At 36.4% G+C, this 20,436-nt stretch overlaps 1 protein-coding gene across 1 annotated transcript in view; it reads right to left on the bottom strand.

The window, feature by feature from the left end:
• LRBA (LPS-responsive vesicle trafficking, beach and anchor containing) overlaps positions 1–20,436 on the bottom strand; it is a 408,793-nt gene that overhangs the window by 248,097 nt on the left and 140,260 nt on the right. The window contains exon 35 of the mRNA XM_010009006.1: positions 17,676–17,784. Coding sequence (XP_010007308.1) covers positions 17,676–17,784 — 109 coding nt within the window. The remainder of the gene's footprint in view (positions 1–17,675; positions 17,785–20,436) is intronic.

Here is a 20,436-nt window from a genome sequence, read left to right on the forward strand (position 1 = left end):
GGGGGGGGAATCCACAGCCGACTTAGATCACACCAAACAGACTGGTAAAACCATGGTCATGACCAGAAAAAAACCTACCACAGTCAATTTGGGTTAGTGATTAGAGAGAAATGCAGCGATCTCAAGAGACATCTGGTTTTAATCTATGCTGAGTCAACAACTTTATTTTTTACCTTTAAGTCTTGCAGTATTAAGCTTTAGTAAATCTAACTAAGCACTAGACAACACGAGTTTTACTGAGATTGCATCTTTCAAATTAATGCAATTTAGCAGCATAGGTAAATGAGACAAGAGTTCAACTGTTTACAAAAACAACTGACAATAAATAAATTAAAACAGCAGAGAAAAAATAACATCAGATTTATTTGCCAGTATCCATTAGTATCAGACTTTTTTTAACCTTTTCCTTTGATGTTTATCTAATTGATATTATTTGTGTTACAGTGGCACCCTTGGATCACAATCAAAGACAAAGCTTTACACAAACAAGTAAGAGCTCTTAACTCCTTGCTAGAAACTGGGATTTGCTATACTTGCCCTACAGTTACAGTATTTCAGTATTCTAACTCTCTAAGCATCACTGTTAGCCATGGACATTAACAAATTGTGGACAAATGCTCTTTTTGAATCGAAGAAGCCAGTTCTTACCATACTTATGCCCAAATGTTTGGTATTCAAAGCATACACTAGGATAGACACTTTCCTTGCTCTCTCTTTTGCAAGACAGTTCATGTCTGCAGTCCCTTCATACTGTTCTTGGTTTTAAACAGGTTACGACCCTAAAAACATTATGTTTGTGTATTAAATTTGAGATCCTTTGGGTCCACATCTTCCAAGTACAAGGCATTTTCAGTATATAAATAACCTAATTGCAATTTCCCTATGTTCTAGAAACAGTGAAGTTCAGCACTTCTGCATAGGTGGTTCTGTGCTCTCAGGTTACTACATAAAGAAGGAGTCAGTGATGATCTTTTAGGCCATTTCCCAACCACACTGCATCAACCTTGTGACATTCAACTGGTTCAAGAACACCATAGAGATTAGTACTGTATTCACTAAAGAACTTCTAGACCACTGTAACAAATTAATCAGATCCATTAATTGCTTCTGGAACTGACAAACTCTCCAATAAAATAAGGAAAATTCACTTTGCCCAGCAAATAAGACATAGACTTACATAATCTAAGGATTCACTGCACATGTTTAGTGAGGGCCAAATTGAGATTGCACTGCATTGATTTTTCGTAAGTCTTGGACACTTGGTTTTGCAAGCTTTTCATATTGTCCTTTCTATGCAAATTAAGTTTCTAAAAGGGGAAAAACACCTATGAATCACATTAAAACATATTAGAAGTTTCAAAGTGGGCCAAATACAAAGACTACTATCACTCCAACGAAAGCAGTATTTGATTGTTAACTCATCTATAATCAGTAGTTAAAGATGTGTGAGCAGCCTGTAACAGCCAGAAAGGAAATACAGTATTTAGGTCCAGTCTTCAAAGATGCAGCAGACTGGCCTAGGGAACTGTCCCAATTCTACTTCCAATGCTTCACAGCTTTTCTTTCTGTTCTCTTTTATCTGGAGGCTTTTTCAGAATTCCCACACAAACTATGCCTTTTGTCCTTGCTGTTGGTACCTTACTCCAGCAATAGCATCAGGACATTTCCTCTGTTCAGTATGAACACTAGGTGTAAGGACAAGTTATCATAATGGGAAGTTATCATCAGACATTGCAATGATGGTGCTGTCAGCAAAGGAAACGTTTGCCAACTAAGTTTTGCTGTGGTTTTCAGTCCATTGTTCAAGATCTTGCAAAAATCTTTGAAAGACCAGGGGCCAGATAGTACATTTCCAATAAATCCCAATGAACCAAAGTTCTGAAATGTCCTCATTCAGTAACTGTGTCCACCATCTCTCCAACTCTCCTGTTCCACTAAGGCACTCTGCTCCTTGGTAAGGTAGGCAGAAAGTAGTCCAGCAGTTTTGGTCCCAGGGGCCAAATAATTACTTCCCTAGGATTTCTAGACACCCTACTGTCAGCACAGTTCTTTTACAATTTACAGCATCAAGACTTGGCACAGGAGTGACACCTGAACAGATTGAGAGTCACATGCAGTTCAGAAGGCACAGATAAACCTTAAATGCTGTTTCAAAGAGCAGGTAGTACACACTCTAGAGTATTTTTTAACAAGGCAACTTACTAATTAAGAAGCCCTCAGAGTACAACATAACAGCAAGTTTTCTGTCAGATGAATTGTGAGTAATTTTTCATAATGGGACAAAAGGTACATTTCTGACAGTGAGAAAACAATAATACCTCAAAACATGGAAAAAATGAAAATTCTCAATTAAATGAAAATAAGTAATTTGTTTTATCTTTATTTTGGAAACATCTTGCCAGCCTTCTTTTCCGAAACAAGAAAAAAAAAAACAAACCCTAAGCCTTAAATAAATTAAACCTCCAAAAGCACATAGAAGAGAAAAATTTAGTGAGAATTATTCAGATGATAAGCAGATATACCAAAAGCTAATTTGGAGCCTTATTACAAAAAAAAAACCAACTTGTACTACTTTAATCTATAAATGTGGATTCGGCCTCTGGCTATAACAAAGTAAATGGCGTTAGCAAGAGTTAAAGTTCTGTATTTTCTATAGCTATCAAAGATACAGTTAAAATATTTAGGTATATTAGTACTGAACACATGGCCTATGTTGTCTCAACACTTATTGGAATATGTAAACCTATATAGGACTAATTTTTATTATATAAGAAGTCACATCCATATGAATACATCCATGTAAAATACAACGCAAAAAGAAACAACATACCTCAGTCAATTTTGATATTTATTGATATTCCTGCTACATCACACTCACTGAATTTCCTTATAAATTTGCAATACACATGCACAGCAAATTTATTTCCAGCCAAAATCTCTACATAAAGAGTTTCCAAGATGACAAAGTTCCAGATTTCCAGAAGACAATGATTAGCCCCTTGAGATATGTCTGCAGCCTGGGGTATGTGTTCTATTTCTACTTTCTACATAGTTCCCCTCAAGCACTTTTCAGCTTTCCCTGGTTAGTGTCTTGGTTTGAGAACACAATTCTGATTTTAATCCAGGAGCTTCAGAATGTATCAAAATATATGAACTCATGAGCAGAGAAATCACATTCATCTGAGATAACAAGACACTTAGGCATAAGCGTTTCCTATCTTGCCATGGCTGATTGCTTGCCAATGACATCTCCAACAAGCTTCAGTACCAAGTTCAAAGCAAAAAAACCCCAAACCCAACCAAACAAAAAAACCCACAAAAACCAACAAACCAAAAAAAAAGTACTTTGCCTACCCTTTCCCCTTTCTCTTTCTATAACTTTGTTCTGTATATACAGAATCAACTGCACATTTTGAAAGCATTCTACTCTGTATATTAGTCTAGTATTCACTAGACACAAAGAACAAACAAAGGGAAAAATACCATCAGCACTCAATACAATCAATGTATACACAGGGATACATAATGGCATTTGAGGTAGATGTAGGAACACCTCACCTATCCTTCTGCACCAGCAATAGAAGGAGCTTTAAAAGCTTTCTATGCCATATTTGACAAATCTTTTGTGAAACTTCAGCTATGAAACATTAGGACATGAACACAAACTTACAACCCAAAAGGTAACCCATCTGTCCTTCAGCAGCTTCTAGCATACTTACTCCAAGAGCCAACTTAGTGGTCTTGGATCTCTGACAGTTTAAGACTTTTTCAGCTTCTCCCCATGGAGAACGATCATCTTGACTGGCACATGTGCTTTAGCAACACTGCTAAACAGGACAAACATGTTTGCTGGCAAAGCACTTTCTTCCCATGCACGGGAAAACCCCCACTAAGTCATTGCACTTCATCTATATCTGAAGAAACATTTTCCTTTATTATTAAAGCACTATGGGCTCAGTGCTGCTGAATCACAAGTTGCTAACTTACACTCCAAGCTTGCCCTTCATTAAGACTCAAGAGACTTACTCTTCGCAGGTCCAAATATTTTAAAAGCAGGATATGTTGATTAAGAAGATGGCCTTTTATACAGCCTTTACGGCAGTTACTTAAAATACTTACAAGAGATACCTAAGTCTTGTCTTTTAATATAGACAGAAACCTTTGAAGATGCATTTTCTAAAAAGCGAAATAATAATGGGCTAGAAATGTGAGCAGGAAAAAGATGGGAGAGAGAAGGAAAGTATCAGGAAACATATCTTCTTCCTTGTGTGAAACAGAACGGCGAGGCTAATTTGTTTTTCTGAAGGGTAAGAAATTTTACAGACTGACTATGCCACTTCCAGTAGGACTTCAGTTTAACAGTGAAATCCAGAGGTCTTTAAGTAACTTGGCACCTTCCCCAACATAGTGATCATCTGAAAAGCAACTGCCAAATAGATCTTCCTTTTCATGATCTAAGACCATCTCAAAGAGATTGGCTCAGATTCCTCCTATTGAGGTCAAAGAGAAAAATAAGTAGGTGGACTTACTCTGTAAACATTTATATAAAAGAATCAGATTAAGTGGGAAGAAAAAGAAACTGTCCCTCATGGGTCAATACTGGGACCAGTGCTATTTAACATCTTTGTTGGAGACATGGACAGTGGGATTGAGTGTATCCTCAGTGAGTTTGCTGATGATACCAATCTGTGTGGTATGGTTGACACCCTAGAGGGAAGGGAGGCCATCCAGAGGGACCCTGACAGGCTGGAGAGGTGGGCCTGTGCCAACCTCATTAAGATCAACCAGGCCAAGTGTGGGGTCCTGCACCTAGGTCAGCACAATCCCAGGTACAAATACAGGCTGAGGGAAGAATGGCTGGAGAGCAGTCCTGAAGAGAAGGATTTGAGGGTGGTAGTAGATGAGAAGCTTGACATGAGCCACCAGCGTGTGCTGGAGCCCAGAGAGCAACTGCATCCTGGGCTGCATCAAAAGAAATGTGGCCACCTCTGCTATGAAGACAGTGAGAGAGAGTGTTGGGGCTGTTCAACCTAGAGAAGGCTCCAGGGAGACCTTATAGCAGTCTTCCAGTACTTGAAGGGTCCTACAGGAAAGCTGGAGAGGGACTCTTCACCAGCAAAGGTAGTGATAGGACAAGGGGTAATGCTTTTAAATTGAGAGATTTACATTAGATATTAGGCAGAAATTCTTCACTATAAGGGTGGTGAGGAACTGGAATGGGTTGCACAGGGAGGTTGTTGATGCCCCATCCCTGGAGGTTTTTAAGGCCAGGTCGGATGAGGTTTTGTGCAACCTGGTCTAGTGGTAGGGTTGGTTTCCTGCTCATGGCAGGGGGGTTGGAACTTGATGATCTTTAAGGTCCCTTCTGACTTTAATGATTTTATGACTCTATGAAATCAATTATAGTGATTCCCATTGAAAAGCTAATACAGAAAAGTTAAGATGAAAATTAAACTATACTGCCACTTTTATCTCACTGCTTTGCAATATGAAGGGACCTTTCAGTTCCTGTTAAGAATTCTGATTAGTGAAGTCTTGTTCCCTTCCCCAGAAAGCTGTATTGGTCTACTCAGAAATACAAGGCTACCTTTATAAAAGATTAACAGGAATGCTACCCTTGACTGGGTGTGGCTTGAAAGTTTTCTACCATTTACTTCCCAGGATCCTGGATGGACTCCAAGCCTCATCTACTTCAAAATAAAGATAATTTTAGAAATTTAACTGTAACATACTTATTTATGAACAATTACTCTCAGCCATCACTCATGGAGTAAGTACATTTTGTATTCAGAGCAGAGCATTCTCAATGAAAGGCTGAAGCTGTCATTGGAAAGCGAAATACCAGTTCAGGACAAACTATTATGCTAGATGCAATATTTTGCACAACTTACTCCTCAGTAACATTACCATAAATTAAAGAGAAAAATATACTAGGTGACTAAGAAATATAGGTAACATTGAAAAATTCTACTGTAAATGCCTTCAGGCTCTACTGATGAACTTTCCTAAACAACCCAGCATCTTAATGCATATGATTTAACATTTTACTTCTCACCTTGCCCCAAAATTGATTTTCACAAGCCACCTTCAGAAACATCATAAAACAAACTGTACTTTTGAAAATAACTGCTGCCAGAAGACTGTCAAATACAAATTATAGTATGTTGGATCAAAAATTAACGTTCATTTAGCAATCAGATGCATATTTCATTCTTAATGAAGGCCTGAAAGGAAGAGTTCACTTTATTGTGGATGCAGGTATCAAAGCAGATCTCACAGAGCAACACAGGAGCATCATCTAAAGATCTTTTTCACATTAAGAATCCTATTAGAAAGAAAACACTAAAAGGTAATTGAATTTCCCTCAGTTATCTTCATCTCTGTCAGCTCCTGCTACAATAACTTACTCCCCAGAGCACAGATAACTCAATTCTGTCCAGCAAGCATATGTTATGAATCTCCAAAGCAAACTTGTCTAAATCATTCTGGTCTTCTATCAAGGTTGGCTGTGGATATGAACTCTGACAGAAAGCAAACAAATTTATTTTTATCTTTTCAATAATTCACTTCCCTGTGCCTTGATGGAAGAATCTAAAGACATAAATGTTTCCACTAATTCTGGAATTATAAAGACTGGTTGAATATATTTTACTTGGAAGTTAGTGCTATTACAAACTATTTCATTATAAACTGTTTTAGCAGAAACAAAACCAGAATGTTACAACAGTTTCAGGTTCCTGTAAGCATACAAAAATGACAACTTTCATCTTGGCATTTTTTGAGTGTTTTTGACATTTATATTTTCACTTTCAATGGAAATGTTAACTGTACAAATAATAACATAAGTATACTCTAACTTTTTGTTCCATAAAAGCCCTTAAAACATCAATAAGCACAAATTCTCCACTCATGAGTAAACTACTTTGATTTAAAAAGCAGTGTTTTAGGAAAGTATAATGACTTATCTAGACCAACATCACAAAAGAAAAGCAACTCATGAAGCAGCCAAAGGAAAGGTAAACGACAAGAATCAGAAAAGCTACTTCCAGAAAGAGATGAGAGAAAATACTAGATAACGTTCTGGTCAGACTAACATTAACTGTAAAATTCCTGTTTGTGATCCCTTCAGACTGTTCAACATAAACATAAACAAAAGTCTAAAGAATGAGTGATAAAATGAAGTTATATGGCCAGTTACTGATACTAAGCTATTCAGACTTGTATGATCATAAAGGAGCTGTAAGGAAGAGGAGAGGGAGCTTTTAAGATCGAGACACTGTGGTAATAAAACAGCACAGGAACTTCAGTGTAGATGAAAGAAATGTAGGAAAGAATCTCATTTTAGATATAAAAGGATGGACTCTGAGTTCACCTTTATCTAAACAACTCCAGTTGCCCCAGACACTCCTCAGGAGACTTGTCCTCTAGACCCTTCACCAGCTTCTTTGTCCTTCTCTGACACACTCCAGCACCTTAATATCCTAGTAAGGAGCCTAGAACTGAACACAGTACTCAAGGTGTGGCCTCATCAGTGCCGTGTACAGGGGGATGATCACTTACCTAGATCTGCTGGTCACACTATTCCTGATACAAGCCAGGATGCTGTTGGCACATTGCTGGTTCATCTTCAGCTGGCTGTCAATCAATGCCCCCAGGTCCATTTCCAGATATAACCTCACAACATCCTTGCAGTCTCCCTGAGTTGCCTGACCCTTCTTCCAAAGTCCATATAGTCTCTTTTTTTTTCCTGAGCTTCAGCCAAAACTCTCTGTTCAGCCAGGCCAGTCTCCTTCCCCACCCAGCTTGTCTTTCAGCACATGCAGATATTCTGCTGCCAACCTTAAGATTTCCTTCTTGAACAATATCCAGCCTTCCTGGAATCCTTTGCCCTTTAGGACTGCTTCCCAAGGGACTCTGTCAAGCAGTCTCCTAAACAGGCCAAAGTCTGCCTAGATGAATAAAACTAATTTAGCCTAGTAAAATAAAGTGAGGTGATGTGATAACTATTAGATTGAAAAAAAGAAAAGCACTTGTTCAAAAAACAGGTAAGTAATGCAAGCTATCGTTGGACAGGAATTTTATAAGAAAATCTATAATTAAGCACAATAGGATATTTACTGGGCTAATGCTAGAAATTTATACTCTACGTATACTGTACTACTTCAGTCAAGAGTTTTTCAGAATCATTGTCTGCCAGGAGCTACCATAAAAGTCGGTACATGAATAATAAACAAGGTAAACACCACTGATTTATTTTTCATGAATAGGTGAGACCAACAACATTTCTGATGGGAACATCTAATTTGAAGAAAGAAATTTCTTAGCTAGCTAGCTTAGTTTTCGTATTACAAGCATAAAAAGATGCAGCAAAACATGGAAAATGTTTTAATAGACAACATAAAAACTGTATAAAAAGATACAATATTAGGGGTTCAAAGGAAATATATGCCATCCATCAAAAGGCTTTTTAAAAGACCAAAGAAAGCTTGAATAGTTAAACTGCAGAAAAGGAAGAATATAAGAAAATGGCATTCTTTAAGAAGTCTGTTCAAAGAAGGAAAACAGAAAAATATGCCAACTATGGTTAGTTTTAAAAGCAGAATGAAGCAGGCCAAAAGAGTTTGAAGAACACTTGTATAAAAGTATATAAGGCAGTAATAAATTATTTTTCAAACAAAACTCAAGCAGTAAGCCCATTAAAGTAAGTCCTTAGAGCTTGCAGAAGATCAAAGGATAATAAGAGCTCTTGGAACACAAGGCCACCACAGATAAATGCTAGCAGTGAAGTTATAACAGAAAACTGACAAGTGACCAACCGCTAGGACCAGATGATATTCACTCAGGTGATGCAGGACTCAGGGATGAATGCAGCTGAGCCGTGAGCTATAGTGTTCATGGACAAACTGCATCAAGTACCAAATGAATGAAATGGACCCTGGAGGTACATGGCAGTACGTCTCAAATTTGTAAAAGGCAAATTGGTAGCTGAGTTTAAGGGAAAAAGCAAACAACGGAATGAACACACTGGCAAGAGTCATCATTGCTTTTGTAAAGGGAAGTCATGCTTCATTAGATTTCTTTCAACAAGCCACTGGAGACAGACAAGAAAGATCTAGTTCATGAAGTCCACTGTTTGAATGCCAAAAAGATACTTAAAGAAAGGCAGAATGCAGTAGAGCACATAGAAACACTCTTATATTGATAAAAAATTATTAAAACAAAGGAAACAAGTTTTTAAAATTAATAACTGGTATTCAAAGTGGAGGGAAATCATCAATTGAAATCCACTGTGTTATTAAATGTATTTAGCAATGACTGGAGAGCAGAAGAGCTGCCAAATTTCACTCATAGCTCTAAGTAATTCAACGTAGCAAAACCAACAAACAAACATGAAAAATGCTAATACAGTGACTAGGAGATAAAACAATAGCTGAAATTCATAAACACAGCTGCAAATCTTTGTCCATACTGGGACCTCTGCCACCTGGCTAGAACCATGGAACTACCCTGTGTAATTGCACTGTTCTTATGCTTGCCTCTAGGCATGCACTATGCAACTCTGTTAGAAACAGAATACTGATTTTGATGGACTTTTGGTCTAACCCAGTACAGATGCCCCTGAGTTTCAGCAAACAATTCATCTGTGAAACATTATTAATGTCGGTTAATTTTAATAAGGCAAGGAATTTCTAAGTGTTGGAATTTCCATGCATTGTGTTAACTTCCCATATGATTTTGGTTTTTGGATGTTCTAAACAAAGTTCAAATTACTCAAGTTTACTACCAAATTGCTCCCTGCTCCAGAACATTAGCAGAACTTATGGCTCTTTCTATATATCTGAGCAATTCCCATCACAAGTCAGTATTCATGGAGAGTTATCTGTGATAAGTGGAACTTACCTATATAATTCTTGCACATATTATTATTAAAAGACCAGACATTTTTATCTCTATACTTGTTTTCCTGACACATGACCACTTAGAAGTAACACAGTAAGTCATTGCTGTGGAGGGGAGATTCCACAGTACAGATTATTGTATTTTACTCACTTTTTACTGTCCACAATTTTATGTTAGCAGTTGTTCTTAGAAAGAATTTAAGTAAAAAGTTTGAAAGTTAGAATTCTTAATTTGTCTTGGGATAGAGCTGGGATAGAGCTAATCTGACTCTGTGATAAAGCAAATTTTCTTCTTAGTAGCTAGGGATAATGCGATAGAGCTAATTTTCTTCTTAGTAGCTAGAATTGCACTACGCTTCGGAGTTAGTATAGGATTTGGTATGAAACAAATGTAGATAATACACTGATGTTTTTAGTCACTGCTAAGAAATCTAGGACTTTTCACCTTAGCATTCTTTCCTAGTGTGTAAGAAGCTGGGAGGGAGCCTAGCCAGGATAGCTGACCCTAACTGACCAAAGGGATATGCCACACCATATGATGTCATGCTCAGCATATAAAGCTGGGGGAAGAAGAAGGAAGGGGGAGGATGTTTGGAGTGATGGCATTTGTCTTCCCAAGTAACCATTATGTGTGATGGAGCCCTGCTCTCCTGGAGATGGCTGAACACCTGCCTGCCGATGAGGAGTAGTGAAGGAATTTCCTGTTTTGTTTTGCTTTGCTTGCATGCACAGCTTTTGCTTACCTATTAAGCTGTATTTATCTCAACCCATGAGTTTTCTCAGTTCTACTCTTCTGATTCTCTCTCCCTTCCCATTGAGGGGGAGTAAACAAACAGTTGTCTGGTGCTTAGTTGCTAACTGGGGTTAAACCACAACATAATTAAAAAGAAAAAGAACAAACAGAAACCAATCCTAATAATGCAATGTTTAGACACTGCCTTATTTATGTTGATAAATCCTGTAAGCATGCACTAATTTTTATACTGGATTTTGTGTGGTAGTGAAATAACTAAAAAAAAATTTAAAAACCAACAACAAAAAATGAAATCCACCTGTCAGCCTTATGATTATGGATTTCACTCACACACAAAAGTTAAGATGCACTGCCATGGCAAAAGAACATGGACTCTTTCTTTCCAGTCTAGCAGACAGATCACAGCAGAAGCATACAATGCTGCTCTTCCTTCTAATAACCCCATTTTCTTCATGCCTATGCTGTTTCAATTCAGTCATTGAAGTAGCAGAGCAAAACTATAAACCAGAAATGGTTGCAGGAATTGAGTCTGGTTCCTTCCGGCAGAAGACTTTTTAGGTTTCCAGGGTCTACAAATGCTAAAATAACAAGAATTCCAGAGGATGTTTTTGCTAAGACTTCCAGAGCCATGGAGAGTAGATTAATTAAGCTCATAGATAATGTCTAGTAAAATAATAATAGAATCATGGAATCACTAAGGTTGGAAGGGACCTTAAAGATTATCTAGTTCCAACCCCCCTGCCAGTTGCAACAGTACTTACAAGAGAGGGTAAAAATTTCTTAAAACTAAGGAAAGTTTATCATTCATAGAAAGTGAAGAGTAAGTATATGTGTTAAATGTGTAAAAGGAGAGAAAAAGGACCATAAAAAGTTAAAATCTCATACAGCTAATATTGTAAAATGCTGTGCAGAAAAAACTTGTATCTTCATTACATTCCTGGATTTTTTTTCAAATTACACTTAGTATGTAAATGAAACATGGTCTAGATTATAAAACGTGGAATAGTCTTGGTAAGATTCTGCTATACACTAAATATTAATTATAAATAATCTTCATTAGCATCAGAAAACCAATAGCTTTTTCTCATATGAAATATCATTTGAAAAGCCAAATACATTGCTACTTATTAAACTTTATTCTGCACATAGTTTGCCTCATAACTTGCCAAAATTATTATCCAAAACCAGTAATGAAAATAGTATCACTTGTTGTTTCATCAGAAAAGTCTATATAAGATGGTAGTTCTGAAATGAATTTTCTTTTAAGCTGCTTTTAGACATATTTCTGTAATGTATTTTGATATAAAACAGAATAATGAAAAAAGATGTCTCAGCATTCCAGTGCAAGTTTTCATTCCTTCTCCTCCCATTGCTTATTCAAGAATAAGGAAAGAGAAACCACAATTTTTCACTCCTTTCATAATCAGTCAATACTTTATCCCAACGCTTTCCAAAACACAGGGAAAATATTATAATGTTTAAATGGAAAAAAGAACTTATCATTTCAGAATCCCTTGACTCACATGAGACAATGAATCCTAAATATTGCCACCACAGGAATATGAGAAATTTAATTTTCCAGTTTGGGACTTGCCAACATACTGCAGCAGAACAAAACTGATTAATCCTCCAATTAAAAACAAACAAACTAAAAGCCCCAAACAAATAAAAAAACCAAAACTTTTCCACATTCAGCACTCTGTTAAAGACTTTAAATTACTTAACAAAAATGTGCTTAAAAATGGAATTAAATTTTTTTCTTCCTTCTACCAATAGACAGTGCTATAATACCTAACCTATCCAAGCAAAGAGCAGCATTTATTTAAAAAATCTAAATTTGAGATCTGAGCTAATTCATAATGAAATACCTAAAGCCTTATTCTTCTCTGAGGGTCTATTTAACTTCCTTTGCATTTCCATGTTGCCTTGCTCCAATCTTATAGACTATGACTTTTGGTAACATTACTATAGGACACATCCAACTTGCACTATCCATTATCTTCATGTGTTCTGTAAAGATTCATTGCTGATAACCCACACTATTAGACAGAATACCCACTGAAACCATGCCAAAATCTTCTGTTCTAATATATAAGGTCATTGCCATTAAACATGTTGAATAACAGTTCATATAAAATGATACTGTCAGAGCCACAGAAAGATTACTCAGTGCAAGAGTTCTATAACAAAGCTGCTTGTATTAAAAACACTGAAAAATTATATGGAGAATAGGGATCATGTCAAGGATTAAATCTTCATTTCCCACAGTAACTGTTTGTTCTGTATAGAAGTAATAATTATCTACAGAAACTACAAAGACACCAAATACCTTTTCATAACTCTTTCAAGGGCTCTCAAATATCCTTTGAGTTATGGGTATTCTGTCACAACTGGTTCACAGTACTTACTTACTTCCTCTGACACAAAACACATCTTCTAACATTTAATGCTTAGTACACCAAAGGGGAAAAGGTGCAGAATACACAAGATTACCAGTGAGGAGAACCACTGAATTTTGTTTTCTGCCAAGGAAACAAAAAGCAAACAGCTACATTCAAGTCACTATTGGAACATGTGCCTAGCCTTGCATCTTATCTCTGTCAAGGCAATACTTGTATTAAGATTAATTTCTCAGCATGAGCCATGAAGTAAAACATTCAGTTTATTACACACAGCCTATAAGTTGATACTGAATAAGAATTAAAACTGTGAGGAAGTCCAAGTCTTCCGCATGAAAAAACATAACTGAACAGAAAAGGGCAGCAAATTTTACAGCAGCTGGAAATGCTAGATTTAATTACTGAAGAGAAATCATGCAGAGAAGTTAGCTGCCTAGCATGATTTATAACAAATGCGAAGGGAAAGCCATGTGAAATTTTCAGTTAATCAACAGAAACAAGAATGGCAGCAATTTATAGTTCTATGAATGACACGAATTTGAAAAAGTAAGACCAAAAAATTCAAGGGAATGATACCACACAATCTTTAAAATAAGACACTTGGATGAGGCAGGTTAGTTTGTAAATCACAGCAGCAGCTACATTTTATTGCAAAAATTACTGAAGTGTCTTTTTTCCTCTCAGACTCAGAATGAAAAATCCTTATCCATACATTTTAGCAAGTTTTCTGAAAATTACTGTGGTGAACTGTCCATTGGTCCTCCACACACACTCATGATGTGCAATGTTATGAATGGTTCTGTACAGTAACTTTTTCCCCATTTTCCTACTCCTTCATGTGAATCTTTCAGGCAAATCCCCTCCATGTTGCTGTAAGAACATTAATAAAAAATAGTTTATACAAGCATTTAGATATGGTATCGCATACTTTTTGTCAAAACCCAGTAATGCTATCTGATAGCAAACTAAATCTTCACTAGAAAGATGAAACACAGTGATGCTTGAACAGTTCAGGCCTAAAACACTTCAGGTTTACATATTTAGAATTCTATAAATATGTATATTCACACACAAATACATGAAGAGATTTATATAAGACAAGATGCATATCCGAGGCAGTGGGCACTCCTGTCATAAATTATAAAATAAAGTCAATTAAAGTACAAAATTCCCTCCCCCTCCTCACACCAAATCCAATTATTCATGTAGGCCTGACTCCACAGCAGTCTGCACACATAATCTAAGATGCAGTGAAAATCATCACATTTTTCAAGGTCATTTCTAGAAAGCAGTCTAGGTGGTAGCATGTAGCAGTTGGAATTCGGGCATACAGAGGTTACTCTTCAGGATTTTCAGCTCTACCCAACACTCGGTGAGATTTTGAAAAATATCCAAGACCTGTGCATATAAATCCTAAGGACACTAGGCAAAATTTAAGGTTATAAGGGTTATAATTTATGTTAGGAATGCTCACATTTTCACTTTCTCTAAAAATGTGTGCTTTGTGGCCACCTCACTAGAAGAATGAGTGGAGTTTTGCTTCATCATGCTTCTTGAAGCTTAATCACATTGCAAAATGGGTAAATATGTCTTGGATCTCCCTGTGACATCCCATATGTCTATGTTCATTGTCATAACTACTTACATAAGTAACAATGAAAATACAGGTGAAGAAAAGATCAGGAAAAAAAATATGAATTTAAAAGGTTGACCATTGACTGTATTCAGCTGTAGAAAAAGTTCTACTTAATTCCAAAGTAATTTTTTGTCTTTTCCACAATACTAGCTTAGAAGAAAGACAGCATAACTAATTTGATCATAATTTCTTATTCCCCTATTTAAAAAATAATAAATGTGGCCAGGCACCAAAGAGGAAGACTTTGTCCAGGCTGCTACTTACAACTATTAATTACCTGAATCACACTTCCATATAGCCATTCTTCAGGGGTAAATGTTATAGGATCACAGTATTTTCAAATAAATTGTGTGATCTTTTTGTTGTGCAAACTATTTGCTCATTTTCTTCAACTACCACAGCAAGGAAACTCCTTGTCTTAGGGCATTAGTGGTGCAAAATGCATCGAATTTTAAAAGGAACTGGAAAAATTCACAGCAGAAAAATCACAACACTATTTATCAAATACATGACCTCTGGTAAGGAAAGTCTCTGAGCAGTAGATCTCTACAGGCTAAGGCAGAATTTATGAAAGTATAGCCTATCTGCTTCCTTGTACAGTTTCTCTTTCCTGGACATATGCAATGGCAGAAGGGATGCTGCCTCTATTGGACTGACCAAGCAGAGCCTCTCTCATGACTGAAAGAATATAATCTTCATTCCAACTCATTTCTCAAGAATAGATAAAAGATGAAGCAGCAAATCAAGGAAACGGGTGCATGGAGGTGACCAAAAAACCCAGTAAGGCTAGTAGTGAAAACAGTCATGAGCTTAGGGCTAAACATACCAAAGGCTGTATCAATTGCTTTAAGTCCTTTTCCACTTATTTGTGAGTCTTTCCTGTCACATGCCTATAAGTGTGTCATGACCATTGTGATCAAAACACAGATGTCACAATCATATCACAATCATATCACAGAAACATACCTACAATACACAGCATGATAGCAGCTCATCACCAGACAGATCTGTTCCCATTAAATGACGGGAATGGATCCACTTGGGGGCATGACAGAATAATGTTTTTCTATAGTCTACAGCACCAATTTAAAAGGCTATGAGGAACACCATGGCTAAAAAATACCATTGTGCTAAAAAAGGTAAAGCACGCACGACAAGATGTGAAAACCATGGGTGAAACATGGCACACAGGAATTTCTCATTGTTGATGTGAAACTTCCAGATTCAAATAGATGTAATGGTTCCCCCTTCCACAAAATACACATAACACTGACTGAAGTCTGCCACAGACATCAAGAACACTAACTTCATGAGACACCAGGTTTGTTATTTAAGCATTCAGTAGAATTCAAGAGTTGTATATCCTCAATGTGCTCACCTGCAGAGGCAATGTGAGATTTAAATCTTTCCAACACAAAAATGCTGAACTTGAGAAAAGGAATTTTAGTGTACTAGTTCAGTTTAATTTCAACCTGATGAGTTAAACCCCTTAAGCCATCATACTGAGATAGCAGATTCAAAACAGCATCAGCTTAAAAATGTATCAGCTAACCCTTATCCTAGAGAGTTGTCACACCAAAACTCAGAGCTATATTAAAATGTAAGTTGATGCTCAGTGTAAATTTTTTCCAGATATCACAAAAGGTGTCTACAAACTAACATAATGCTAACAGTGAAGTTGTCACTGAACAACTGTATTCACTGATAGCCTTATTTACATGACAGACTCCTTCACTTAATGCATTCCACACACACCCCCCTTTGCAAATAGTTTGCATCTGAAGAAAAAATTGGGCTGTTCATCTAATCAATAATGCCATGTCATGCATGTATCTTCTGCACACATCCAGTGCAAAAGATGTCAATGATGTCCCACTCCAATGATTATCAGGCAACGAAGTAAAAAGATGCACTTTTCATCTCCACAGGACTGTTGCCAAACCCGTGATGTAATAAATGAAACATGCCTGCTATTTCTCCATTGCAAAATGGTACTACAGATATCTTACAACATCTCTGTTTGCAGGAGGGGGTAACTAGCTCTAGATGAAGTGCAGATATGTTATTAAACAACGCACAGCTTGAATCCTGGGGCCAACACAGATGACCTTTAGAACATAAGCACTGTCTAAGACAAATATGCTTTCATCTTTGGGGAGTATTTTTTCAAGAAAAGATTTAAGAGAAAAACAGTTTAGAAATACGTTAAGCACAAATGTGCCTTCAATCTCTTAATGTTTCATTTTAAAAACAAAACCACAAGTAGTATCACATGTCAGAGGAAAGACTAAGAACTCTTTAAACAGAATAATAGTGAATTGAGTGAGATTTAGCTTCATTTTAATTGAAAAAACCCAATAATCAAAGCACAGAGAAAGGAGACGTGATGTGACTGAGATCCAAAATGGAGGTACAACTAAATTGATTCAGAAAAAAGGCTTGTATTTTTATTACAAGTCTATAAAACCAAAGACCATTATTTCACATCAGAATCCCTTAAGAGGGATGAAAATATAAAAACATTACAAACCCACACTGAGGCATACAAAACAAGAAAAATTATTTTAGAGATGGATTAAGTTAAACAGCAAATGATACAAACAGAAAAAAAACCTATAATTTCTCATTTTGCACTTAACAGGCTGTTACCGTTTATCTTCAGTAAGGTGATTTTTCCAGTTATATCTTGACTCTGGTGTTAAGCAGCTTTAACACATACAGTGATATTTGCTTCATGTAAAAGAGCAGCATTGCTATGACAAAATTCCTTCCTCCACAAACTATGGTTTGCGGATTCTGACAAGTTCTGCACTGTTTTTCCATCAAAGTTAGTGACAAGCCATCGAAACACCCTACACATCTGCACAGCACCTTTCAGGATAGAACCACCTGTGCCTGAAAAGCCCATATCACACATTGGAATCCTCAAAGACCATAGGCCTGTTATGTTTTGGTGGTTTTTTTTAAAAGAAGATTTAATGTCTTACCTCGAATTCAGCATGGCGGTTAATATCCTCTGCTCTCTGTCTGCTCAAGATAAATTCTGCTTCATTAGCCACTCTTACCAAATGGTCTTTCATGGTTTGACTCAGCAACCTGAGGGACAGGGAACAGTTAAGAATTGCCTTGGGAAGATGAAGTCCTATGATTAAAAACCTGTAAATACAGTGTATTTTTTGAGCTCTGTTCCATAACTGACTTTATTGCATTAAGTAAATGGTATAAACAAGGTTGAAGGGTAAATTTCTTAGCAACTAGTAAGAATGCATTTCAATAGTAAACCAAACTAAGTATTAAACAAAATGTAAACACTCTAGACAGTAATTTGTTTTACCTGAAATATAGATAAGTAAGGAAATCTTTTGCATACACACAAGATAAAGAAAAGTCAACAGTTTATGCATACAAACATCCTCAGGGAAAGCCCTAATGTAACTGATGTAAAGACTAAATTTAAAAGAATTGAGAATTGCACTGCAGTAGTTTTCTTTCTCCAAGTGTAAAATTGGGAGTTTTATTATATGTACACATTTAAGTAATATTTTCAGGATTATAAAACATCCTCAGTCTCACAAATGAAATGCTAAGATATACATTGTTCCAGGTTATGTACAGAATAAAGCTGTAATTCAATCTGAGATTTCTGAGGCCTTCATAAACCCTGAGTTTCTGAATGGCAGCAGAGCTGACAGATTGAAATACAACCCAGTTATTCTGTGAGTTCATATATTGCTACAAAAAACATTTCCTTTTTAATTAGTTACATTTGGTTTCATAAAGTTAAAACTGGCTATACAGGAACTACACTGTTTTTGAAGGTGCACATTTCCACAGGATCACTCAAAGATACACCAGAAAAATCTATGACATGCTGTACTGGTTAGTTTTTTCAAAATACCTGTTACTAAAGTTTTGTATTTTTTTTTTTAAGGTTTCCAGTTGCTAACTTAGAAAACAGTATCAGAACATAAAATCAGTTGTTTGCCTTGCACATGTAAGCTAAAATACATTTCAACAAGTTCAGAGTCTACTGAGAGCCTTTCTTTACAAACACAGAATATATTATGCAGGATACATACAATCTTAATTGTAATCCCTAGAAATTCTTTCTGATCTAAGGCTCCACCTGCCTCTATCTGTATGCTTGACAATATGTTCACCAGTGCTCTCCTGTGCTATTCACAATTCCACACTTGCAATAGGTTTGCAAGTCACAAGTCTATTCCAAAAAGAAAAGATCTAGAGGCAGAGCAAAACCTGAAGCTCTTTGTTTATTGCTTCTCTCCTTACTAGGCTAGGAAAACTGCAGCACAGCAGCTAAATGAGGCCATGTGATCATGAACTAGTTATATCAGTGCATTACCGAAACCTTGAAAAAATATGCACAATCAATTATTTGACTGAACCTTCTGTTTCAGGAGGTTTGTGCAGAAGCCACTGTTCCAGAACATTGTATTTTTTTTTTTCTATTTTTTCATCACTTTTAGAATGGAAGTAGCTGTTAATCAACAAACATATAAAATCTAGCCAATTTATCTGCATGCATTAGTGACCAGCTTTTACTTTCAAAAATTTGAAAAACCAACATTGCTGCAACAATGTAACTTCGATTTCATAACTTTTCATGGCTTCAAAAAACTTGGGAGAATTAACTAGTTAGGAAGGCATTGCTCATCCACTGGAAAAGAAACCCCTAACCTTTGTCTCTAATAATTTACAAAAGCATTCAGTTAAAAATAAATCCCTACTAATAAACCAGAAGCAAGACACTTTGCATAACCAATTTCATAGAGTGAGAAGATTTCAAGCATTTGATTCCCTTCTTTCTCTAAAATCCCCAGCAGCACATTCAAATCTGCCACATAAGTGTGTAAATACATATTTTTTAATTAAACTAAGAATGGTCTAAAAAAATAGGCATCATAAACACTTATGTACTATATCATGCATTATGATTTACATTTAACACAGTTGGAGAGTATCCCATTAATTTCATTGAGTTTGTCAATACCTATACTTTCTGCTAACCTGATTTGACTTTGAAAAATACTAGTTATCCTCTGAAAGGTCCATTTTTAATCTAACACTAGTTATCCTCTTCATTCTTTTTTCATCTGTTCAAGAAAGTACCCAATATAATAATTGTTTTTAACAATTTATTGCATGTATTTTCTTTTTTATCTACTGAACCTAATCAGTAAGCAGCCCAGTACACAACTGACTACACTGGCATTTACTACCCATTTGCAGAGATTATGGATATGCTCCAAAGAAAGCAAAGATCTACATTCCCTCACACACAAGAAAAACATTCTCAGAACAGACCAGAAGTGCACCTAGTAAAAAAAACCAACCGAACAAACAAACAAAAAAAAACAAACCACTGTTTGAGTATCAGAAAGACCTTGGTCTCCTATGGTTTAGTTGCCACTTTTGGCACCCCCACCACTCCTAATCCCACACGCTTTCCTCATTTTCTCTACAATAAACCATGCAGGGCTAGGCCAGCTAGATAAAACTTACACGTTATTTTGCAGATAAATCCAAGTGGCATTTGACATTTTGGCAACCAAAAATTCTTATGGCTAACAACTAAAGAATCGTCCAAGCTTTGCATAAGCACCTACTAGTAACCTCAAGCCATCTTCAGAAAAAGAGTAAAAGCTTTGTGTTATTAAGTATCAATTATTATACAATTACTTCCCTTCTTGCAGTTGGCCAAGTTCAGCAACTAAAGGTGTTCAGCAG

The sequence above is a fragment of the Chaetura pelagica genome, unplaced genomic scaffold, assembly GCF_000747805.2.
Source record: "Chaetura pelagica isolate M959 unplaced genomic scaffold, ChaPel_1.0 scaffold221, whole genome shotgun sequence".
Classification (NCBI taxonomy): Eukaryota; Metazoa; Chordata; class Aves; order Apodiformes; family Apodidae; genus Chaetura; species Chaetura pelagica.